The sequence below is a fragment of the Camelus dromedarius genome, chromosome 7 (genome assembly GCF_036321535.1).
Source record: "Camelus dromedarius isolate mCamDro1 chromosome 7, mCamDro1.pat, whole genome shotgun sequence".
Classification (NCBI taxonomy): Eukaryota; Metazoa; Chordata; class Mammalia; order Artiodactyla; family Camelidae; genus Camelus; species Camelus dromedarius.
The window spans coordinates 51852943-51879353 of NC_087442.1; the positions used below are offsets into that span (position 1 = coordinate 51852943).

The 26411-nt window shown below is 35.6% G+C and overlaps 1 protein-coding gene and 1 long non-coding RNA gene across 2 annotated transcripts in view; one reads left to right on the forward strand and one right to left on the reverse strand.

Moving 5' to 3' along the window:
• Nucleotides 1-585: 585 nt before the first annotated feature.
• On the reverse strand, nt 586-2766 carry LOC105092875 (uncharacterized). Its single transcript, XR_837493.3, has 3 exons — nt 2508-2766; nt 1571-1853; nt 586-1447 (listed from the first exon to the last, which is right to left on the reverse strand). It is a non-coding gene; the product is annotated as an uncharacterized LOC105092875 (long non-coding RNA).
• Nucleotides 2767-9938: 7172 nt separating this feature from the next.
• MEOX2 (mesenchyme homeobox 2) overlaps nt 9939-26411 on the forward strand; it is a 65834-nt gene continuing 49361 nt past the window's right edge. The window contains exon 1 of the mRNA XM_010984637.3: nt 9939-10796. Within this exon, the coding sequence (XP_010982939.2) occupies nt 10283-10796 (514 nt within the window). The 5' untranslated portion in view covers nt 9939-10282. The remainder of the gene's footprint in view (nt 10797-26411) is intronic.

Consider the following 26411-nt stretch of genomic DNA (forward strand, 5'->3'; position numbering starts at 1 on the left):
CTATAAATTTATTCCAAATTTATTCCAAAGTACCATAGTGAAGCAGTGTTACATAGCTTTATGTAGCTTTTTCCTTAGAACTTAATAGTAAATAGTCCTTTTGGCCATACTGAAGAGTTTCTGTCATTCATCCAAATTTCTAGGTTTTATATGCTGAGAGGTTTTTAAAATCATATTTTGAAGCAAGTAGAAAAGTCAAGTGAAGTGTATGCAACATAAATGTCTGTTTGTTACACACAAAATGTTGAGATAAAGTTGTATTTATCATTAGTACATCATTTATTCATTCAACAAACATTTATGGAATCTTGTCTTGTTAATTGGGGAAAAAGTAGAATGAATGAATATTTGTAAGTACTTTCAAAATTTCTTACAGGGACTTCTTTTTAGACAGAATAAGATCCTTAGGATAGATGATAATGAAAATTACAATAATGATAATAATATATATCATTTATATACACACACACTTACTAGCCTTGAATTGACTTGCTAGTGTATATTATTTCATTGTTAACATGAAACTATAGAAATAAAAATCTTTATTTAGAAATGAGGAAATTTAGACACTAAAAGTTAATTAACCTTGTCACAATCTAAGTGCTAGTAAGTGACAAATAGAAGACACAGCCCAAAATGTCATATTCATGTCTATGCAATGACCCATTACAGAATGGACAGTATTGATTGAAAATAAAATACAATATCTAACAGGGAATGAATGTAATTTACACATAGAGGTAAGTGCCCCAACACAGCTGCAGACACTTGAAGAGAGATTCCCCCAAAGAATCTGAATGACTCTCATTGTGTATGGACACAACTTTTGTTCTAATTTTAATGACAATTAGGAATGAACTGCTCTAGAGCAAAGAAACAAAGTGAAAACTACAAAAATCAAAAACAAAATAAAATAAAACTGAATCTGAGCTGAGCAGTTTATCAATTAAACTTTCTTTACAGTTAGAGTTGCAGTTACACTTTCCTGATCTGATATAGCAGCTAAATGGGTACTCAAGTCCGATGATAAAATGAAACTTACAGATCTAAGTGCTCTGCTGAGTATATTTACGGAGTATTTACCCTGTGCCAGACACTGTACTAGAAAAACATCAATGTAAGATTCCAGGAAGACTCAAGAAATATACCGTTAGTGATGTGAATTAGGCCCCTCAGGAACAAATTTGAAGTCTGCCAAAAGCCTGGTGTGGCAGAAACATTTACTGCTCACCAAATAGCCATGTGCTCCAGAATATATTCCAGACCCGTAGCAGGTATATCAGGCTTTGTTCTTGCTTTCAAGCTGTGAGTAAAAATGACATGTATCACCTCTGCATCAAAGTATATAAGACCAGGTGTGTGACCCTCCACTTCTGTCTTCCCCTGCTGTGGAGTTTTGTTTTGGAGGAACGTGCGGAGATGACTAATTCACAAGGTCAGCATCTGCCTGGAGAACCAACAATCTCGCATTAGAATCTGCGGGAATAAGAACTAAACTTTTGCTAAGGCAATAAGACATAGAGGTTAATTCACTGTGACAGCAGTGTCTAGTCCATCACAAATAATATACCTGGCCCTCCTCTTTGCAAGTTTCGTTGCTAAACAAACTCTTTCAAGCATATCAATAGTTAATTAACGACGATGCTCCCGATGCACAGAGGAGTAATTGAATGTCTTCAAATAGGATGTTTTGCCACTCCAGGAATTTCCTGTGTTTCCTTGAGATCTTGTTCTGGAGATTTCCAGGTGTGGTACCACATTGTGAAGCTCCTAATCACAGGGTCAAGAGGATCAACTTACAGAGAGATTTCAGGTCTTACATCATCTTGACAGATCTATACGTAATTTAGTACCTATTTGTGGAAGGGGAAAGTAAGAGAGTGAAAGTTAAATGACATCCTCAAGATCAGCACTGTCCAAGAGAAATACTATGTAAGCCACATTTGTAATTTTAAATATTCTAGTAGCTACATTAAAAAAGGAAAAAGGAAGAAAATTAATTTTAATAATGTACTTTATTTAGGCCAGTGTATCCATCAAATAGCATTTTGACATGTATAAAATTTTATTAATTTCACAGTCTGAAAACTGATGTGCATTTTACTCTTAAAACATATCTTAATTTAGACTAGTCACATGTCAAATGCCCAGTAACCACATGAGGCTATATTTAACCGTGCAGCTCAAGATTTAACTTAAATTTATTCCACATTTATTAAGCTTATGTTAAGCACGGTACTAGGTACACTCACAACATTGTTGAATTTATTATAATATTCTTTTGAGTTAACAAATGAATATACTTGCAGGGTTAAAGTGACAGAGCTAAGATTTAAACCCAGTCTCCCTCCTGCCTCTGGAGATGGGACAATGCTCTAGGCAAGTGGATTACAATGGGGAGTCCTGTGTAATCCAAGTAATCTCCTTCCCATAAAGCAATGGCATTAGTGATGGAGAGAAAGATGAAGTTAATGAATATTAAAGAGGTATAGTTGAAACTACTCTACCTGAAGATTGATTGCATATGGACGGTGAGAATGGTGGGGCTTGTGGAGGATGAGTTCCTGTTTCTGACTTGAGAAACTGGATTGGCAATGATGCTGTTCAGAAAAAGACTGACATGAGACTTGTTAACTTGAAGTTGAGAATTAGCCATTTTTGATCACTGGAATTGCTAGTACAGTGCAAGGAACCTAACCTTTTTTGTTTAAGCCATGACTAGGTTATACTTGGTCACAAATGCCATATGATAATGATTTAACACCTGCTAACTATTTAAGAAAAACAGTTTCTGCATAACAGAACTACAAATAGATTGGCAAATCTCGAATATTATTATGGAAAGAGAAATACTAACAGCTAATTCAGTAACCTCAGATTTACAGCATAATACATTTACAAGCTCCTCTGGCTTCTTTATATCTTTTTAAAAGATACCCATTAGGCTTTGTCACTACACATGCAACAGTGGAGATTTTTGTGGAGTTTCATAATTGTGTGCTTATCTTTGGACCTGGAAGAACAATTCCAAGTGATGCCACCTGGGCCTGAGACATTTGACTTGGCAGGGTCTTGTCAGATGATAGTAGACCATGTACTTTGGAAAATCTGATCTTAATAATCCAAAGGGGCTTGGCTTTCTACTCCGATCAAATCACATTGTTAACTGCATAATGCGGGAAATAAGAGGTGACTAAGTACAAAACTTGGAGGAATCCAAGCATCTCAAAAGCAGTTGACAGGGACTACTGGCCCACAGATGGTAACTGCTTTGGGAAAAAAAAATGTAACAGTTATCCTAAAAAGTCATAATTGAGCTAATTTTACTTTTCTATATTTATTATATCAGGGAAATATTCTTAAAGTCGTTTGCAATAAGTGGAGGTTTATTGTAGTTGATAATGCATCACATTTATTTAAACTGACTTTGAGTATGTCTTCATAGAAACGTTAACCTACTGTAACCAACACATGTAGTCATCTGAAATGAGTTATTTGCAGAAATGCCACTGTAGATCGCTACAGATACTGTAGGTTAGAGGAAGGAACTGCCGAGTTCCCCACTACTCATGCAGCTCACTTTCAAGATCAGTAGTTTACTGTATTTTATCATAGATCGTTCCAAGATTGTTTTGACATTTTTACTCATGGCTCTGTTTTCCTGTCCATTAGTTACTTATGCCCTCAAGAATTAGCCCTTGGAAGCATGGAATTAGACCAAGATGGTATCTACAATTCTGAGGTTATAAGGCAAGGGTCAAGCAAAATGAACTTGCCAAGTAGATGGAAATAATCTTTTGTAGCCACTCTGTGTTGAAGAGGTTTCAGTTAGTACTTATACACTCATGTAGTACAAAGAAAGCTTTACTTTGATCACAGGTCTCCTAGTTGGTAAAAAACAACTGTTAGCTGATGGTATGAGGAATTGCCTTATACTGGGCCCTTGTGCTTAGAGCTAATATTCCTTCTGAGTTCTGGTTAGTGTTTTATTCTGCTGAGATTCCCTAGTACTTTGAAATGCTCTAGAATACATTTAGCCCAATACTTTTTTTTTCTTTCAGCCAATGAAAAGTGTTCTATATCAGCTTATTCCCTTCCCATATACTGTTTACCCCAACTTAATAAAAATCATCCTTTAAAAATAAAGAAAATTTTGAAAAACAATTGACTACAATGACTTTCAGGTTACAGATTTGTAAGCCCAGAAGGCAATGATTATTCTGAACCTCAGACATACAGTAGCTTGCACATTTCTAGGCGTTGACCACATTGCTACCTAAGTTTCACATTACGCATGTGTGACTGCTTGAAACTGTTTCTCAAAACAGTATTTTGTTACTATTACTTTTATCAAAAATATAAATGCCATATATATATGTTTAAGCATAAACCTTTCTGATTACTTATTTTTAAAATTCCAATTAAACTAAAATATGTACCTGGGATCTTTTTACCGTCATTATAAGTGTATACGTGGTTTATGAGGTACAAATACAGAATCATTTTCCATATGTTTAAGCTTATCTTACTTCTCTGCCTCTTTCCTGCTAAATACTTCCCTCTGGTTTTCCCTTGACCTATTCTGTCCTTCTATCATCTTTCTAATTTCTTAAGTCAACTAAGACATAAGCAGATAGTTGTCATTTAGTCATTCTCATTCTGTTTTGAACCATTTTCATATGTCCATTACCTTGTATAAAAATACTCCCTGTCATTTCCCAAAATCTTTACAAATCTGAGCTGAATTGAAGTATTACCATTAAATTTTTAAAAGTATTTTGTTACAAGGTATCTTGTATTTGACCTTAACTTTACGTTTTGTTTGGTAAGCAAAAAGTTTTCCCTTTATTCCAGTAAACAAAAATGTTGACATCAAAGGCAACCGGTATTTCTTTGCTGAGTCTGAACTATGTAAAATTGGAGTATGCAAGTAAATATTTTAGGGGAGCTATACCAGTACAGCTAAAACACTAGAAGTTTTTCGTGATACAAGTCATAAACCCGGGCTCACAATGAAAGAGGCACTTTAAGAATAAAACATGTTACAAATTGATGAAGCATGAAAAATAAAAACACGTAAGAATAACCTACTATAGTGCCATAATTACAGTAGTCATGTTAAACTCGTCAAGTTGGAAAACTTAAAACAAAAAGCTAAGGTTTTTACCTACAATTCCCCTCTTTAGTTTCAACTGAATTTTTATTCTCCAAGATTTATTACTTGTTCTAAATTCAGTCCACTTAAACGTATAGCGTTGCTTTTTATGACATGGTAGAAATAAATGATTTTATTTTCCCTTAAATGGTAGATAGAAATTTAATGTTTATGAGTTTGATGGTATAGAATATATAACATATTATATAGCATTTCATTATGTAACTGTCTTGCATTAGTGTGCCTCTGCATCTTATAGTTAAATATGTAAAGGAGGCAGTTTTCAACTATAAAAATTTAAAATGCATACGTTATCAATAAAGATAACATGCAAGTTGAATGCAAATGAAAATGTAGCAGTGGAATGTAATTATTCCTCAAATGCAGCATTTTAAGGTAACTTTGTGGAATAATTCTGGATTTAAAACAGGTGGACAAAAGGAAGTTCAGTTAGAAATTTTTGAAATTTGAGAGGTGGTCGGTTCCTTCCTAATTTTAACACTCCCCACACAGACAAAAAAAAAGATAATTAAAATTTCATAAAATACCTGTGGAAACCAATTGGAATTCTGCAAAATTGCATTTATTTTGAATTTTTAATTAAATCTTATAAATTTAATATTATCAGTCGTAATCTATATTTTGTGCTAGTTTTCTGCATATTATCTGATACATGGGACTTGAAGAAAACCACCAATTTCTGGAATAAATCATAAATCTAAATGTAGGAAGAGATAAAAATTAGAAAAATGAAATATGTTGAATATTATTTTATCCTTTTCAGAAATAATGAATAAGTATTTCTTATAGTATATGTAGAAACAGAATACATTTTATGGTGAAAGAACCGATTGTTGTTAGGTAAAAATAAGTGACTTATTTTAAAAATCAGTAAAATACATAGAATCACTAAATAACATGCAGTAGCAAAATTCTCTCTTAAATTTTGTGGTGCGTAATTCCTGGAGAAAGGCAATTCTTAAATTTTTAAAAATGGAGTGCATCATAAATCTCATAAATTACCATTGGCTGTTTAGCATATTTTAATATATTTTCAAAATTCTTTATTTCAGAATAACTAACTAAAGGACATAACTGTTATTTCTTGGAGAGATATAGCAGAAATAATATTTATATTCTCAACAAAACTTTCAGAGACAAATCCCAGATTCAAGTTAATTTTCTATACTTCAATTCACATATCATGACTGTATGTTACCAAGGCAATTTTATCTAGCAGGTAAAATGCAAAATAGAACTTTATAATATCTGTAACTAAAGATCATATTTAATTTGAAGTATTTTTATTCCCATCATACTTATTGGCACAGACATTCAGAAGAATGGCAGCTCTTAAAAGAATCATCATGATTCTTAAAATTTAAACATAAAATTTTCAGATTGCTTAAGTTCTATTCCCCTTAAAATAAAAGATTCTTAAAAATACCTCTGCCTTTATTATTGAATATCATTTCATTAAGCAGAAGGAATAATAGATATACACATTTATCAAATGTGAAGAGCTTAGTGCATGTTTAAAATAGTTTTGATCATATTTCCAACTAAAGGTGAGCAGTTTACATTTTTCATACATTCAACCTCTTATAATGTGCTGCTTGATATCAAAATCTTGCATAAAATGTTATTAATTAAACATTTTTTCAGAGAAATTCAAGCATATTGTCAATATAGGATAAATATGCTATATATAGTTTTAAATGAATGCTATAGAAATTCTATAATAAATTTTGTAATTTTTACTATTCTCCATGATATAATTAGCCATTAGAGGTAAAAAGGTGTCTTTCAGCATTGAGTTTTATAGGTGTAGACACTGATGTAGCTATTATAGGAATGCTAGGGATTTTTCCTGTTATCGTTGCATTTTTAAAAAATTCTCTATGGCCTCAAAAATAAATATTTTATATTATTCCAAATACTCTAAGAAGTGAAAATTTTGAAAAAAATGTAATATATATTTAGAAATTCACAGAAAATGAACCATATTTAATTCTAGAATGCATCAAGACCTTCTTTTTTACTTTTTTTTTCTTTGAATCACACTTTTTTTTTCCAAATAACAATTTCCTTATATAATGCTTTCTATTCAAAATCTGGACTTCATCATGTATACTGATGTATGTTTGGGGTCTTCATTTAAAAAGACCTTTCCTGCTAGCTTTGTTTCATTGTGTGCCTTTAAAAGAGACTCTTTTCTTTTTTAACCTTTTCTAATTTTTCTTTCGCAAGATTTCTGGCCCCACACTCAGCTGACTGACTGAGGCAGGTAGTAGAGAAATTTCTGGACATGTTGTTAACATCTAACACAATGAGTGAGGAAAAAAGCCAGCACAATCACCAGGCAGGTTCAAGGAGAAGTGGCAGCTCCTGGAGATGAGAACTTCTGTGTGTTTGCTAGTTGCTGGTTACCTGCAACACAATGGTTAAATTCAGCTCCATTCATTTCTCAATTGTGTTGCTCCCTCTAAACCGCTGTAGTGCAAATCGAAGGACCTTTATGGATTTTTTTTTACTGATGTGTGCAAATCAAGTGTATCTTTAATTAATCTTGTCTGACATTTTCCTCAATATCTTTAGTAGACAGCGTTACATTATGTAAATATTTCTGGTGACTGTTCATGGAGGTGGCTGCCTAAATTTTTCTTTGGATAAAGTGTTTAATGCTTTCACCCAGAATCCATAGAGGAGCCACCCAAGTTTGTGAAGTTTAGTGTTGCTCTTTGTACTTCAACTTTTAATATCAGAGCACATATTGAAACCATAAACACAATGAAAATTCAAAAAATATTCCGACGATATTAGAAGAATATATCCCCTCCTTTTTTTTCATCCTTAAAGAGCCAAGGGCGTGGGGAGTGGCAGGAAGAAACATTCTTAAGATCTAAGTCCTGGACGCCATCCTTCGAGTGCTTAAAACCCTTAGAAACGTGCAACGTGAAGAACACCCCCTTTCGAAGTCTAAAACAGTATTAGATTCCCAAAACATATCGGCAAAGAAAAGCCTTACCGTCAAACGCTTGCAGCAGGTTCCAGCTCAGACCCAGACTGAAAAGTTGAGCAGCTGGTGAACAAAAGTTTTAGCCTTTTTTTTTTTTAAACGAAGTCTGCAAAACTAATTTCCCTTAAAATAGGGCTCAATTTCCGTTAAAGAAAGCAGCACTTAGAAATCTCAGAATTCCTGATCACCCCCACCCCATCCCACCTCTGAGCAATGGAAAACAGTTCGAACTTTCACACGGAGGTAGAGGTTTATTGCGAAGCCACTATTCTACAAGACCACTTAAGAGAAAAGGGAGATGGTCAAATTGGAACCTGAGGGACTGGGTTAGGGAAAAGGTTCTGCCTTGGTGACACTTCTCAAAGATTAATCAATACTTTTTTTTTCCTAATTCAAACCAGATGACTGGCCCACTTTGCTGTCCCCATTAATCCCATTAACAACTTCAAAGACCTGCTCCCCGTCCTCTGGACACCTGAGACAATGAAAATAATAGGGTGACAATGCTGGTGGCACATTTGGGGTCCCAGGCAGGATAGGTGAGCGCTGATATTCTCCTGATGTGACATGTCCCAGGCAGGGCTGAACTGTTCCTGCACCTCATTACTGGCAGCCGGTGTGCTTGCCTTGTGTAAACGATTTGGCCCCCAGCAGACAGTGTCGCCCCTCAACCATGTGGCAGTATCAAAGCCCAGCCATCGCGCGCATTAATTCACTGGTGGCAAGTTTTCTCACTCATTTTCTAGAATTTCAGATTGTAACCGAGGAGACCCGAGGCACCAGGCTTAGTAAACTTTGAGGGATACCCAAGTGTTGGTTCTCAGAAAACGGAACCATGGCAGGGTTGGGGGAAGGGGTGCGATTTGCCGGTTTAATTTCGAGCAAAAGAGAGGGTGGATTTCTGAAGGGAAACGAGGAGACATGGGCTGGCTCCTGTGAGGAAAGACTGGAAATGTGCATGCAATATACACATCTCATGTGACCGGGACGAAATCGCTTCGAAATATTCCCGACCCAGGGAAAGTTCTTCTTGGTGGACAAGTGGCTAGGAAATGGAGTGAGACTAGGAAAGCGGAGGGAAGGACGTTTGCGGAAAGCGGGGAAGAGACCCCACCTGGCACCGCAGATGAGGATGCCAAGGTCTGGACATCAGGAACTGTCACCGCTCCGTGCTTTCTTCCACCCCACCAGGTCTCGCTCCTTGCTGCACGGCACGGAGAATGGCCTTTTCTTGCCCGCAGGGCACTTCCCTGCAACCTCAGATCTGGCGTCCGAGCCCAGTAACAACCCACCCACAGACACCGTCTGTAAAAAGCCAGGAGCGCCACTGTGCCCAGGGCACGAGTTGATGTGAAGTTTGAAAAACTTGAATTAGTGCGCTCCAAACAGGCTCTTTTTCCTTAATCTTACTGCTTCCTTCCTGCCCCTCCAGAACTAGGCACACTCCTAGATTTCCTGCAGGTGACAGTGCCCAGGTGGCACTGACAAGACACCTTTCCTGAGAGAAGTGGGCAGGTAGGACACTGGGTGCGGGGTTGGGACTATCGGGGCCGCTCCTGAACCGACCCAGCGGGAAGGGGAGCGGCTGCCGGCCGGAGCTCGGGCTTAGGCGCCGGGCGCGCCGCTTGCAGTCTTGGCGGCGGTCAGGGGTGGGCGGGCGTGGACACTCTGCGCGCGTCCAGCAAGCGATAGGAAATGGAACTGGGAGCGCATGGCGCGGACTGAGCGGGAGTTTTGGAGGGAGTTTGCATGTGGTCAGCACTGGGCTCCTAAGCCAGCCCCCAGCTCACATTACACTCTATTTATAACCTCTCAGAGCCGTTTCCCCCTGAAAGCAGTTCTTTGGGACCACCTTCTTTTGGCTTCAACCTCTCCACTCTTGACATCTGAGTAGTTCGGAGGGAAGCTCCTCCAGGTCCGAGTGGTTTATATGTAAAGGAGACTGGCCGCTAGGGCTCAGGACCGGGATTATCCGAGCTCTGCAGAAACGCGGGCGACTATTGATTTGGGAGGGGGAAAAGCCACACGGTTTCCAGTGAAAAGTGACAGAGTGTGGTGGCGTTTGGAACCGTCGTGGTCTTCTGCCTGGAACCCGAGACTTGCATGCTATGGAACACCCGCTCTTTGGCTGCCTGCGCAGCCCTCACGCCACCGCGCAAGGCTTGCACCCGTTCTCCCAATCCTCTCTCGCCCTCCATGGAAGATCTGACCATATGTCCTACCCCGAGCTCTCCACTTCTTCCTCGTCTTGCATAATCGCGGGATACCCCAACGAGGAGGGCATGTTTGCCAGCCAGCATCACAGGGGGCACCATCACCACCACCACCATCACCACCACCACCACCAGCAGCAGCAGCACCAAGCTCTGCAAACCAACTGGCACCTTCCGCAGATGTCCTCCCCCCCGAGTGCGGCTCGGCACAGCCTCTGCCTCCAGCCAGACTCGGGAGGGCCCCCGGAGCTGGGAAGCAGCCCGCCGGTCCTGTGTTCCAACTCTTCCAGCTTGGGCTCCAGCACCCCGACCGGGGCCGCGTGCCCGCCAGGGGACTACGGCCGCCAGGCGCTGTCACCCGCGGAGGCGGAGAAGAGAAGTGGCAGCAAGAGGAAAAGCGATAGCTCAGGTAAGGGCGCGCCGGGCACCCTCGGCGAAAGGGGGCGGAGAGATGACAGGGAAGATACTCGCATTAGAGTGAGGCGGCAGGGAACATGGTATGGTCTTTTCCTCTCTGGCTCCCCGCCGCCAAATTCGGCAAGGCTGCTTTGGTCCTGTTATTTGGGGGCACGTGTTTCTCCGAGGGCAACACTGCAGCCAACTGCACTGTGCTCTCCAAGATTCAAACTAGTTTACCAGAGGGTTGAGAAAAAAGGGCAAGTGACAAGTATGTGAAATCGATTGAGAAGCGTGACTTTCCATCTGAGCGATGGGGAGGAGAGTGCACCCTGGGATGCAGCGTCCGCTGGGCGGGCATGCGGGTGCCGTTCCTTGACTTTTCCTTTGCAAGTTCCCGACTCAGTGGCTCGATTTTTCCCATCGTTAACTGGATTTCCAAATTATTGCACAATATTTGGAACTTGCAATGGAACTTGGCAGAGCATATGAGAAAAAGTTTTAGGTTTTTTTTTTTTAATTCTGATTTCAGACTTCTTTAAATAGGACTTTATTCCAAATGGTAAAAATTTCCCTTTCTTGGGGAAGAAGACAAATCCAGGATTTCAGAGGATTTTAAGGAATGTCAGAGAATTGTAACTAGATACATGCTCAAACCCTTGAAGAAAGACGATTCTTAATAGTGCATTCATGTGATGCTAATCTAAAGAGAGAATTTAAGTTTCGAAAGTGGAAAGTAAAATTATCCTCCATTTGAGTATTATCAGAAACAAGTGGGAAACAAACAACCCGGGTATCGCTGGTACGCGAGGGTGCGCGCAGAAGGCGCTTATCTCCGTGGGTAAACGAGCCGCCACGCAAAAAGGGAAGCTTGCTGAACGCGGATGCTTGAAATTTAGCGCAGGCTGCCAACTAAATTTTAGCAATCCAGAGAAACTAAAGTTTTGCAGGGAACTCCTCAAAGCCCTTACCTATGTGTATCCTTATGGAATTGTTAAAAGATGCTTTACATTTAAGGAGGTTGTGAGTTTTCTTCTGTAGCAATAGCGGAACCTGTGTTCCATCTTTTTGAAAGAGCTGTCGTTTGTTTAATATTTACATATTTTCTTCCTTTGTAGAATTGGTTTAACAGTCCTGGAAGATAATTCTAGATATTAGTTTGAAAGATTGGAAAATGTTTATCCTTTAAAATGCTTTAGGTAAAATCCCACATGAATGACATTGATTGAGCCGCATATTTCATGTTCTTTTGCAGCAATGGTGTCAGTTATTCGCCAGCAGTAGTATAGGATGGATTCTCCTATCACAAACTTAAAATCTAACTTTTACTTTCCAAGGTCAGGGGTGAACTTCTGATGCCCCATCACAAATTAGTTTCTATCCAAGAAAGTTAGCAGTATCACTCATTTTTAATGATTTTTACTAGCTGTAAGTAAAACTCTCTTTCAGAGTGTTACAAAGTTAATCATAGCAAGAAAGTTTCCATCTTCATTAGGAAAAAATATCAGTTTTAGAATGCAGTGGTCATTTTATAGAATCAGCATTTGATAGTGTAACTTTTCTGGAATAAGATCTGTGTTCAGGTTGGTCAGCAGCACTTTTGCAATTACTAGAAACTTACTGTTCATTTTACTTTCGGCGGTGTGAAGCCTATGTCATGAATTGTTCCTTATTCTTCCTCAGCTGAATCAATGCACCCAAGTTTCGGAGGGCAAATTGAATTTTCGTATAGTCACGTTACTTTGGTTAAGTAGAAATGAGAAAAATGGGATCTCAGAACTGGTTCCCTTCAATTATTTTAATAACAACTTTCTTAGAAAATTCCTTATGTTAATAGTGCCACCCTCCTTTGGTGGGAAATAACCATACAACAAAATAAGTTTATTTTTACTTGTTGAAGATGATAATTAAAGTGATGGGAAAACAAAAGTTTTCTTCAACTACATAATGTATTAACAGATTACATCTTGACTAGGAAATACAATTAGTCATCACCAAGGGTGGAATCACTGGGGAGATAGAATGAACATTTTCTTTGATGGGATATTTTGAAAGAACTTTTGACTATCTAAAAGGAAATATCACGATAGTTTCTGATTAAATATAAGTATATTATTTGAAAATAAATTTTAATTTGCCAAATTCAGTATTTTGGTTAATTTATATTTGTTAGATTTTAGGGTAGATTTAAATTCAAGGTATCTTTTTCCTGTGATGATGTTGCATTTGGCCTTCCATAATTTATGTTCACAGCTACTTCATTTGATAATATTATAAGGGCATCTTGATCCAGCAGAAACTAAAGCAATGAAGAAAATCACCATAATTCTGATACATTGTTAACTCATATATTAACCATTACTTATAGCAGAGTTTTAATGTTACAATATTTTCAAAAAATAAATTAATTTCTAAACTCTTGAAATTTTAAAATTGTATTAGACAAAACCCACATCATACATTGTAGAGACCATTCATATTTTGTTATGCAGTTTATAATTACTATGTATTTCTTGTATTTCTAGTTGAGAGTAAATGTAGTACATAAATCCAAGTCACAGTCAGAACCAAAATTCTCTATCCTTGCGTCTCATACCCAGATTGTATGTATATGTGTATGTATGTACCACTGTGTGAAATTATGATGGAATTTTAAGCTCTGGAAAATACTGAAAACAACCCAAATTTTTATCCATGGTAATGATGCTGAAACTACAATATGTAACAAATTCCAGTGTGCATTTACATGCATTCCCCTTCCCAAACACACATGAACACATGCATGTACAAACTCAAGAAGCTTAAGGATCTAGAAACAAATATTTATGGACTTGACACTTCCACTGTAGTTTACTGACAATCAGAAACAACAAAGTTTAATAGAAAATCACACTATTTTTTATATGTGTTAAACATATTTCCAACTTGGAACCTGCTATGCTTTCCAGCATTATTAGCAAAGCCAACATCTGCCACACCTTCAAAGGAGCTCTTAAATATCAAAACTTTACAACTGCACTTAAAACAATCTATACAAAACAGGTGATTCTGAAAAAAAAGTCTATAAATAGTGTGAATTACTTGGCTTTGGTTACCTTTGATTGTTTGCCAAGCAGTGTAGTAATAGGTATAAACTGCCTACTTTCAGTTAGTATAGCCAAATAGATTAATGAATCTAACTTTAGTTTTTATGCAGGTAATATACAGTATAAGTATGTAAGTATTTCCTATTTAATTAATGGGATGAATATAAGCATATATTCAAAATTATATAAAAAAGAAAGGGAGTGATTTGGGAGTGTGGATTTTACAAGATTTTGAATCACATTATATTCTTGTAAAATTGTAAATATTATAGCTACAAGATCATGAAGTATCTGTTGTCAGATAATGTCTGTCTATATGCCTGGCTCTGCAGAATGGCAAGCAAGTATTACGTTAATAAGCTGGAAATTAAATACAGAGTAATATCTTCCCCACTCTAAGTCTAGTATTATATTACACTTTTTTCTAGATATTTCAATCTTCATTTTTTCTGAAAGAAAAGAAGTACTTTATTATTCATCTCTGTGTTACTGGATCATGGCTTTTCAGCACTTGGTTTAGAATTTAAAATACAGTCTATTGGATCTGGATAATTATAGGAGAATATTGAGCAAATTAAATGGCTCAAATCTGTGGAATAAAAAAAGTACCATTTTCAGTCTTTTACTTGGAGTGGTAGATTAATTTTAGCTGTGAACGTTTTTAAATGATGACCTGACATACAAAAATTTTTAAGTACTGTTGACCTATATGAGTGTTCTCAAATGATTACACTCAAAAGTCAAGAGCAGCAGTTCCTTTAGAATTAAGGTGCTTTATTGGTTGAAAGTCAGCAATGGATGGAAAGAAGAAAGCAAATAAATATTGGAAGAGTTTCTAGTTCTCTGTAAATATCTTTATTTATAGTTGGTTTGAAAAAGAAAAATATTAAATGCAAGACATGGCACTGCTAAAACTTTCATTTGGGTTTGAAACCCTGTACCAACTATTTTAAATTTTAATTTTTGTTTAAGGTAATTATCAATGGAAACCATTATGTTGGCGCACTGTAAGCTGATCCCCACTAATAAACTAAAAAAATGTTTTAAACATTACCTTGTTTTTCCTCTGTGTTTGGAAACCTAGACCCTTCATCACAGTGTTTATAATAACTTATAGTATTTATTATAAGATGTAAAAAGTCTAAGAAATTAATTTTAAACAAAAGTAAAATAGCAAAAGGGGCAACCCTTTCTCTTAGATTCACAAAATTTGGGAGACTAATTTTATATTTAGTAGAAGAATTAACTTTTTTTTTAGAAATAACCTGTGGGTGAATTAATAGCTGAATCATGTTTTTAAAAACCCCCACATGTAAATCTATTACATGTATTTGGCCTGGTAATGGTGCCAGTTTTATTCATTTACTATGTTAAAATATATATATGGTGGGCAGTTTTATTAATTTACTGTATTAAAAATGGCAGTCAGAAACAAAACAAAAATGTGAGGGCTTTTTTAGATTTTCATTTCAAATGAGAAAAACCAGTCTGATTCAATAATATATTTTAGTTTTAGGCTGTGTTCACTTCAGTAATTTATTTTTAAAATATCAGAGCATGTTTTTCCCCCAAGCATTGCTGTAATTATCACAAACATTAGTGAGTGATAAATGATGAGTGACAAAATATTATAAAATAAAATAGACACAGGAATTCCTTAATTAATATTTCTTGAGTTAATAGTTGCAGATGATTTATTTCTCAATTTTTTTTGTATTTTTGCCTCTTTTTTTAATGATAAAAATTTTTGTGGGGAAAATATATTAGCACATGAAGTAAGACTATCAGGAGTAGAATTTTCCCCCCTTGACCGTAATCAAAAAATAAGAAAGATTAATTATTGAGTGGCCAGGTAAATTACATTCCCTGAGTTATTGTATTGGTGACTGATTCCAATGGTTACAATAAAAAGAAGATAAAACACAAGGACTGAAGTCCACAAATTAGGAATTATTTTAGATATCATGTATTTCCTATTTAACATACTTAAACAGCAAAACACATTTCATTGTCACAGCTTGTTTCTGTTAAGTGTTTTAGTCAGTAATATGGTTTAGTTATCAATAATAAGCTTTTTGTAAAGGTTGTAAAGAAAATCAAATACAAACTTTTTTTCCTATTTTTGTTATGATACTTTTATGATTATTTCTTGAAATAGCTGTATCAAACTGAAACCCCCAAGGAGAGGTGGAGTAACACAATAAAGAAGAATTAGTTGCAACACTCTCTCATTCTCTACACTGCTGCTAAATGATAGTTATTAGTGAGGTTCAAAATCCAACTGGATAAAACTTTGCAGGATATTCTATTGCTCTTATGGAGTAAAACTTAACAATGGTAAAGTTCATTTTAGGTCTCATCCTTTAGTTTGCATTACCTGTGTTGATGCAAAATTAATTTAAATCAGGTGCCCTTTTCTCTAATGATTTTCCACTTACGTTATAAAATTGTAAGGAATTTATTTTCCCTTTAAAAAAACGTTTAGCATTTTATGATACAAAATAATCAAGAAACACACTTGTATAAATTTCAGATGTTTTCATATTTCAGAGTAAATGTTTCTATTTAAAACCTTTTGAAATATTTCTTTCTAAATTAACTGAAAATTACTTGGTAAAAATATACGTTCATATGTGATTGAATGTGTCAGCTATTAATTTTCCTCTATATTTGGAATTTTAAATATACAATTAAAATTGTCCCCTTATTCATGGATCCTTCTTTTATAATGTCACATTTCCACAGCAATATAATATTTCTGAATTTATACGTTAACTATCTGTAAATTTGGTACTGTGTATTGGCATACTGATTTTCATAGGGCTTTGAAATTATTTTATGATATGCTATTTGATCTCTTCCATGTGCATACAAACAAGAAAAATCAAGTAAAATCGGTATTAATATGTATACATTTTTAGAAAGGGTTTGAGGAAAATTCTTTCAAAAACAATCACTTTGCCTCTCTATACTATACAGATTTAAAATTAATAAAATCTTTAACTTATATGATATTATTGCTGTTCTAGTTTTCAAAATTATCATTTCCATAAAAGTTTAATCATTCTAAAATACTTGTGTATTTTGGTGACTTAATTCTTACATCCTTGGAGTTTTTATTTACTGCAAGTATAGCATAAGTTTACTGGGTAATAATGCGTAGTAGTGAAAACGTTAAGGTTTTGTTTAAAGATTTAAATTCAGAAGTTTGTTGCTCTTCAAAATTTCATAGAATCGATTTGATTAGAATATTGCAAGTGTATTTAAATATCCTATTGTTTGTTTTCATAAGCTTTCTTTTAAAGATGTTGTGTGTATGTTTCTTGAAGCTTGGATAAGCTATACTAGTTGAGATTATGAATATAAGGTGTTTATTTTTTATAGTTTTTATTTTCTACTTTATTTTAGTTGAAAGATTAATGATATAAAAATGGGAGGGTGCTCAATTAACTAGGTTATGGCAGCTGTACTTAAAGCACACTTTAATCTATTTATATAATATAAAGATAGAGACACACTAATAGATAGAATTTCAAATTTAATTTTTTTTCCCCGTGTGTAGCCTCAGTGGTGATAATTGTGAGTGCTAGGTGGGAGTGCCTGGCCTGACTGGATGAAAGCTGTGGGATGTTTGGGTTTGGGGAAGGGCTGTAAACATATTCCAGAGCAATAAAGTGGAGCCTGGGAGTGACTGGACCACAGGCAGGTCCAGCAGGACCTTATCTTTCCAAATTTAATTTCTTGATAACAGATCATCTGACCATATTAAAGACCATAATACAATGTTAAATGTTCCAGTTACAAAATAAAATATTAGGTTTAAAGCATATACAGCTGTGTGGAGAGTCCAACAGGCTGAAGTTGGTAATCAGTGATAGTCATAAAGTCCAGTCTGCCAACTCCCTGCAGTTTTTGTTTTCTTTTGTTTTTCTCTTCCTCTAGCTCATTATTTTGCATACACTTCAAGAGATTTTCATAAAGCTATCAAAAAAATTCTCAGTTATCTTACATGACTGTGGGCAAGAAAATAATTAAGATGAAGTCATCTCCCTCTCAGCTCTGTGGAAACCTCGAGGAGGGTCCAGCTTGGGTTGGTAGATGCCAGTAGAATTTTAAATGCCGGGAATTTTGCTCTTTGAAAATATGGCCTTAAAGCTTTGCCAGAAATGACACCCAAATAAAAACTTACTTTTGCAAATGAGAGTTATTTGCAAGTGTAGTGGTGAAATGTATTCAGTGTCTGTAGAGGCAGCTTCTTACAACTGTCTGGACTGCACAGAAAGGTTTTGGATAACCATTCTTAGCCTCCTGAAAAACTAGCGAGCTAAACTGAGGCAACTTCTTATTAGTTGGGAAGGAAAAGCATAAAATTGGTAGTGACTCTTATCAAATAAACAATGAGTACCAAGTAAATTTCACAAGTGATTGATTTTATTTTGATAGTTAAAACATGTAGTTCAGGAAAATTAGAACTGTGTCCTCAAAAACTTAGTGGTAGCTAAATTGATAAAATGTCACTTAGATCTTGTAGGATTCCAGTACTCTCACCAATGAGTTTCACATTTTGAGAACCCTCTAAAGAGAACTTTACTCCCAACTGGGTAGATGGAATTAAGTGATATCTCTCTTACTTAATATTTTTCAAAAGTAAAATGAGTTTTCAGTATGTTTAGTGCCTTTAACAAGAAAAATCTCCCCTACAGGCCATGTTTACTTTGGATTTTTTTCCTCTCATTTGAAGTATAAGAGGGCCTGGATACATTAAACTAGACAGCATCTAGATGTAAATGAGTAAGAAAGCTGAAATGACAGGAAACCTGGAGGCTAGGCCTCCAAATTTGGGTCCTGCTGCTGCCGCCTCCGGCTTCAGGATTATCATCTTCTGAATGTCTGCCTTCAAAATTCAGAGAATTATAGATGCCATTTCTTCCAGAACTATTCTTTGTTCCTAGAAGTGGAGCTTCACCAGACTTTTTTCTTGGATACTCTGATGTTTGGGTAAATTAAAAGAAATAGCAACACTTTTTTTATTGTTGCATTTTTTTGCCAATAGTTGATAAATCACAAAGGATTTAATCTTATTTCTTAGTCATCCTATCAGACAAGGAAAAAGGTGGCATGGTCAAAGGGATCACTAAAGAGAGGCTGATGTTGACTATTTGATGGTAGACAGTACGTAGGAAAGAAACAAGAAATGGGGAATCACTCAGGGTCTACCCCAAATTGGAAGAGATTAGCCCCTCTAAACCTGAGGGGGCAAATGGAGGGAGCTTTTACAAAAATCCAGAATCCAGTGAGAGCAGCAGGACAGAAGCCTTCCAGCAAAGTTGGGACCTCCTGGGGAGGATTGCAGCTGCTCTCAGATACCATCCAGTAGTCTGTCTTCATGCCTTCCAGTCTCCTTCTGTTGCATCCCATTGGCCAAATGTAATCAGAAGACAGAGGCAGATCACATGGGTCTTGGTGGATAAAAGCCATAGAAGTCAACCTAAAGGAATGCAGGCCACAGAAGAGAAATATCCAGAGTTGATCTGGGAGAACATAGTGGATCCTTCTGTCTCTTACTAATGAGATTTAACTTCTCTGTATACTGTAGTTTCCTAAAAATTAAAGTGAGTCAGTAAACATAAAGTACTTAGAACAATGTCTGGCTCAGTAAGTATTCACTGCTCCTTTTATCATCTATCAGTGTAAGTGCTGTTATGTTGTGGGTCTACACCATCTGAAAACAATCTGTCTTATTTGCCTGCTTATTCATATTTTGCTACTAACATTGCTGTAGAAAATGTTACTTGCCTGAAAGATTGCTGTTTAAAATAATCTGCAACTGTCCCTAGAATTGTAAGTTACGGATCATTTTCCTGACACATAGGGTGACTTCTAGACCAAGTTGTGTAAGAGACTCAAATTGCTTTCACTTAATCACTCTTAAGATTCCCATTTCATTGCCTCTTTTGCTTGGGCTTCTCCTAACCTTTCTCAGGTGTCTCTTACCACTTCTCCATCAAGCACCTGTTTTTAAGAGGAATGTACAGAGGGTTATTTAGTCAAGAGAGAACAGAACTTAAATGAAAACGTTTTAAATATGACCTTGAAATTTCAGTTCTCTGTTGCTGCTGTTAACTAAAAGGACAGACATGACATTTTTCTGCTGCGTTATAAAGTTCATTGCAAGGCAAATTTACAGATTATAGCCGTTGGTTATTTTGGGGGTTCCATTTGGAGACCCTCATGGGTGGCAAATATGCAAATACCACAGAAAAAATTGAAAATGTATTATATCCCACATAAAATGCACAACAGTTTTATGATGGTGATGAGTTCTTTTTCAAAGAAAATAGTTATTTATTTATATTTAAAAAATTCCTGAGAATTAATGCTTAGGTTGAGGCAACAGAGAACAAAATTCACTCAAGTTCCAAGTCCTGGGTGATTGGCTACTTTCATTCTATTTCACTTACTCACCTCTCCTATGTCCACAGTTTAACGTGGGGAATTCAGAAATATATTTCAGAGAAATTTTTAATTATTATATGTAATGATCTGTGGCAGTTGCTTTTGAGTAAACAGTAGAATCAAGTACTGTATTGTAATTCTAAATGTTGAGAGCTCTTACGAAGCTCTTTCTTAGATTGACAGCAGTTTAATCCCTACAATGAGAATTTCAAAGGACTAGAGATTGCTCTGCCAGACAATGTGAGAGCCAGGAGGTATTAGGGAGAGAGATGCAGGAAGGAAAACAAAACATTAAGTGATTAGGACTACACAGCAGTGACAAGAAAGGGCCAATTGCATCAACTATTTCGTTTCTCTCGGGTTTTAGCGTAGGCTTGATTTGTCAATTTTCTTAGAGATTTGTAACCTGTAATGTTTCAGCAGATCATTGGAATCAGAATTATCAAGACGAGAAGAGACCCAAGGCATCACCCAGTTCAGTGAATGTATTTTCTAGATGAAAGAATGTACCCAGAGAAGTTAAGTAATGTCTGTCCGTTCAGCCAAGTAGTGGCAGCTGAACTTCCATATCCTGACTTCTGCCTAATGCCCTTAAAAGGAAAATCTCATAACATTTTGAAACCTGAAGATTTTAGTTCTCCCAGTAAAAATAAATTTCAGCATTATTTAAAATGTTGGCTACTACCTTTGAGTGAATAAAATGGAGTTTGACAAAATACTTTGCCTGAGTGTAAACTACCTCTCTCTGAATCTGAATTTAAGGTTACTTCAGTCATTTTTCATTCTTGTTTTATGGATATGAACACTGTTAGTCTTTATTAGCTTTAATTTTCTGGTTATGTGGTTCTTGCTGTAGGTTACCATTGTGCCTAAATATTTTTGATACCTCCTACAATAAACCATCGCATTTTATAGTTTAATATCTGGTAATGTGCAGATGGACTTTGTTATGTTATATCTATATGTAATAGATGTTTATGTAAATGGAAGTATATTTTGGGTAGTCACTTGTGAATTGAAGAATCTGTTTCCTATTTTTAAATGTTTTATGTAATACCAGTATATTTTGTTGAATTGGGCGTTACCTGTGATATATTTGTCTTTTATTCAGAGTAATAAATAGCTGTAAGAAGATACCAAGCGACTTTCCCTTGTCTCAAGTCTTTAACTTTAACTTCGTTTGTAAATAAGTATTGAACTTAATTTTTAATTGAATGCAGTCTTTTTGCCCAGAAGATACTAAAAAATGTTCACGATTGGCCTTTTTTTGCCTTTTCTAATCAAACGAGTCTTCCTTGTTTATCCTCCTGTTCCACCATCTTCCCCACAATCTGTAAACACCAAGCCCATCTGCTCTTCCGCAGTACAATGAACCATGTAACTTCTGGAACACTCTTAACACTGACCTCCCGTAGTATTTTCAGATCCGTAGTTTTTACTAGACGCTCAAAACACAGAATTAAACTTCAAATACATGGTTGGTTCTTGCAATTTTTTTTTTTGTCTAAACATAGCTCCATTTCCAAAATAGTAAAATATAATTCCTCTTTTACAAAGTTAATTTTAATTTGCCTTCAGAATCCCTTCACATCAGTGGCCTCAATTGTTGATTTCTCCTTTTCCACTAGACTTAAATTCAAAACTCAGTCATGCTGCTTTTTCCTACATAGTTTGGCCCAAATCCATTCTATTGCACATCATTCTATATTTTTTTCCTATTCTTACTTTGATGTCTCTTGCACTTAATTTAGTTTTCTCCCCAGGACTTGTGATGTAGCTCTCCCTTCTGAATATCTTTACCTCAGTTCACTTTTCTCTGATGGAATCTTATATTCAATATTTAATATTTTGGTTTTGTCATTCCCCTTCTTGGAATTCTACATTAAACTGAAATTATTCCACGCTTACAATATGATTGTTTAGTTATAGACTTTGATGCGTATGACACATGGAGAGGCTAATGTCCATCAATGATGTACTACTAGATTTTACTTGTACTGCTTCTTGTGTGCAATTAAATTTTGTTTAGTATTATATACATCTAATATATATTATATATTACAAATAATTAAATATAATATACAACATAATCTCATATTTTATATATATATATATAATCTGATGGATATATTTAGAGCAGTTCTTTTCTGGCAAAATGATCTCTTTATTTAGTGTTTGGAACACAGTGCTAAATTTTACCTTAAAACTGTGTTCTGATACTTCCTAATGTGTGTACCTAAATATATATATATAATCATAGCTGCATTCAAGAGTTTTCCCACAGGACTTTTTGCATCTTCTATTTGTCAAGACATGCTACATATGACTTACAATCTAATTTCTTTTGATAAGAATTTACAGTTATATATTAATGGAATTCCATCTATAACCTCACAACTCAATCATTAAAGGCTTTGTTGACCAGCTGGGTCACTTTTGTTGATATTGATTTTGCTTTTATTTTAACCAATATTTCTTCAATAAACTCATTTATGTCTCTCTCTTTTTAAAAAGCTTTTTATTCTGAGAAAATTGTAAAATCACGTACAGTTGTGAGAAATAATGCAGAGAGATCCTGATACCCTTTACTTAATTTTCCCTAGTGTTAATACTGTAATACAGTAACATAACCAGGACTTTTATTTTTAATGGATTGAACCCAGGACATCCTGCAAGCTAACATGCACTGCACCACTGAGCTGTTTCCCTCCCCTGCCCCAGGAATTGATATCGATAAAGTCCACTAATCTTATTCAGATTTCATGAGTTCTTTTGCACTTGTCTGTGTGTGCATGTATGTGTGTATTTAGCTCTATGCTGCCTGCCAGATTTATTTTGTACTTTTAATTCCATAGCCTGTAATATATTTTTCCAATATATATTTATTACTTTCATTAGAATAATAGCTTTGACACCTTCTCAGGTCAGTACCACCCTAAGATAATCATTACATTTCCCTTACCACATTAATGTCTATATACTGCATAACAACACAATTAAATTTTGCCTTGTGGTTCTCTTTGCTGTTCCTATTTCATGTTTCAATCTTTATTTAAATTACATGCATCCCCAAAGAAAGAGTCAATGTCTTCTTTTCCTTTTAGTGTGGTATTCAGCATTGGGATAGGTGCACAGAATAGCTTGGTGAATCCCATTTGTGGCATAGAAAATGCTTTACTAATGTTGAATGAATTGTCTGTATCAGGATTTCTGAGACTCTCGGATCCAGGATTCTAGTAGTTGGACAAATTCAGAAAATTGTTGGGCAATTCATAAGGAAGTTTAATGAATATTCAGTTTAAGTAATTATTGTGTTTGTTTCCAAATAATTTTTATGGATGCTTTCTAAAGTGAAATACCTTTGATTACATCATATATTTACCGTATGTGAATTAATCGGGACAAAAGTAAATCCACATTTATTAAAAACTGTATTCTAAGTCAGCAAAAGTCATCTACATTTAAAAAGGTAAGATGCCTGTATTTTCAGGAATTTAGTGATTTTGAAATCCAATTTCCTGTTAACTAATGTATAGGAAAGCCTCATTCCATTATTTTGGGGTGAGATGTGAGATTCTATAAACATTCTGTGTAGTTATGCCATGCATTTTTGAGCTTTTGCACATTACGTACAGCCAAGTAATCATAGTATTTAAAACATACGTCTAACAAAGCCAAAATTAAATTAAGCTTGAAGTTATCAGGCAATTGGGGAAAATATGGAGTATTGATCAGTCCGTATTGTGTGTTGGATAGTGGCACAAATAGTTGGTGATTTGAAAAAGAAGATCATTTTTAAATGTTTCAAGTAGGCTGAATTTAAAAAAGAAATGAAAACTCCCTTTTCTGAGTACCTTGATACAGTCATGCTGATTCAACTCTTGATGCCTCAGTCTGTATCATTCTGCTTTGACTATGTCTGGTTAACCAACTTCAGGCAATGATATGTGGTTAGAGAATGTTGATCTAAGACTGACAACGGACAACACATGAGGTGGCCTGGCTAGTAGGGAAAAAGCAATGCTAGTGAGGGGTGGGCAAGCTAAAAACAATCGTCTCACTTGTGATTCTGAGCTTAGTCACCTAAACATTTGACAGCAAATGTTTAGTCAGCAAAACATTTTGACAGTTTTTTTAAAAAAAATCTGTTATCCATGACTATGATACTAATTCTATTTTAACAATTCCTTCAACTCATAAAGAAAAATAACTTTCAGATTTTCCATGCTTCTGGTCCTTTTCGTTAACCTGGTAGCACAAAATGCTTTATTCAGTCCAGTAGCTTTCAAACTGATGTCACATTGGAATGATTTGAGTACTCTTAAACAATTTTAATGCCTCATAGATTAAGTGAACCGAGAGTAGAGCTGGAATTTTAAAATTTTTATAATGAAACATTTTGGAATTAATAGAGATAATAGTATAATGAATGCTCAGGTACCCATTATGTTCAATATTTATCAACACATGGCAGATCTTATTTATATCTTCCTACTCCTCCCTTACCTTGTCCCAATTACTTTGAAACAAATTGCATTTATTTCATCTGAACTTGATATTTTTCTAAAAAAGCTCTCAAGAGATTCTAATGTATAGCCAAGACTGAGAACTACCAATAGAATATTCTTATTACTAGGTTGAAAAGTTCTGAAAGGCAAGACTCTATATTCTAAATTTTAAACTTTTCTGCACATGGAGGGCAGTGTTAGGTGGTTGCTCCAAAAAATTTACAGATTTACTAGAAATGGCCATTTGTACGTCTGTATTTATCATCAATAATAGTAATACTGTCGTATGCTGTGTAGTATGGTAGCCACTAGCCACATATGTCTATTTAAATTTAATCAAATAAAATTAATTAAATTGAAAAACCATTTTGTCCGTATCAGTAAACACATTTCAAATACTCACTAGCCATATGTGGCTATTGGTATTGAACAGTGCAGGCTTAGAACATTTCAGTCTGCTAGGAAGTCCAATAGAACAGTACTTCTAGACAGAAAGACAAATTTTCTTACTCTTCAGCTACTGAAAGAGTCATCAAGGATGGGAACCTTCTCTAGTGGAGAAAGAGATTATTAGAATTCAAACACCACTCAAAGCCAAATGTAGTTAAAAGAATAGTTCTGAAAGTTGAAGCATATCTGAAAGCAAAAGGTAAGGAGTATTATTTTGCTAAAAGATTTCTTGGATAAATGCTCGCTTTACCCAACCCAAATGTTCACTAAAATAAAACCATGGTTTTGAAGAGGCCAAAGTGTATCTGAAAATAATTAACAACTAAACATAATATATAAGCTAGGGATTGGGGCAGTTATCAGAATAAAGGCAAAATCAGAGATACTAAATTACTGAATTATAAATACAGAATTGAAATAAAATGCAACATGACAATGAATGTGAATGTAAAAAAATAATAGAAATTTGGAAGTGGGAATGCAAACAATGAAAGCATATTCAAAAATGTAAGGTCAACTAGGGAGATTCTTCCAGGCCTCTTGAGGAATAGGGAGGAGAACATTTTTCTGGGAAAGGGTGGGGAACATGCCAGGAATTAGGCTAGATTTTCCAGGGGGAAAGTATGAAAACTTAATAGAATCAGACAGTGGCAATTAATGACAAAGAATTATCAACTTTTAAAACCTCTCAAAAGACTTAGTGCTTTACAGTCCCTGGTGTGAATTTTAGAATTGCAAGTGAGGTAGCTAACAAACAGAAGAGCCTACTAGAGAGGATGTTTAACTTTTTAGAAAGAAAGTGAGGATAAAGTATTCATCTTGGCATTAGGAAAGAGCAAATGCAAGGGAAAGTGAAGTATAGGGAGTCTCGCATCTGTCCTGTGAACCATCTGGGCTTGTTTGGCTGCAGCCATACATTACACAATTAAGCTGCCACAACCGCAGAGTTTTGAATATGTGGGAAGCAAGACTATTCATCAGTGGATTCATTTTTAGTAGAGACTGATTGGTAACTAATTGATGATTGAACTGCTAGCGATTTGTGGGAGAAAAAGCAATGTTAACACTACACAGTAAGCAAAGATATCACTGGATACATTCACGTAAGAATGTATGAGTTGAGAGTGT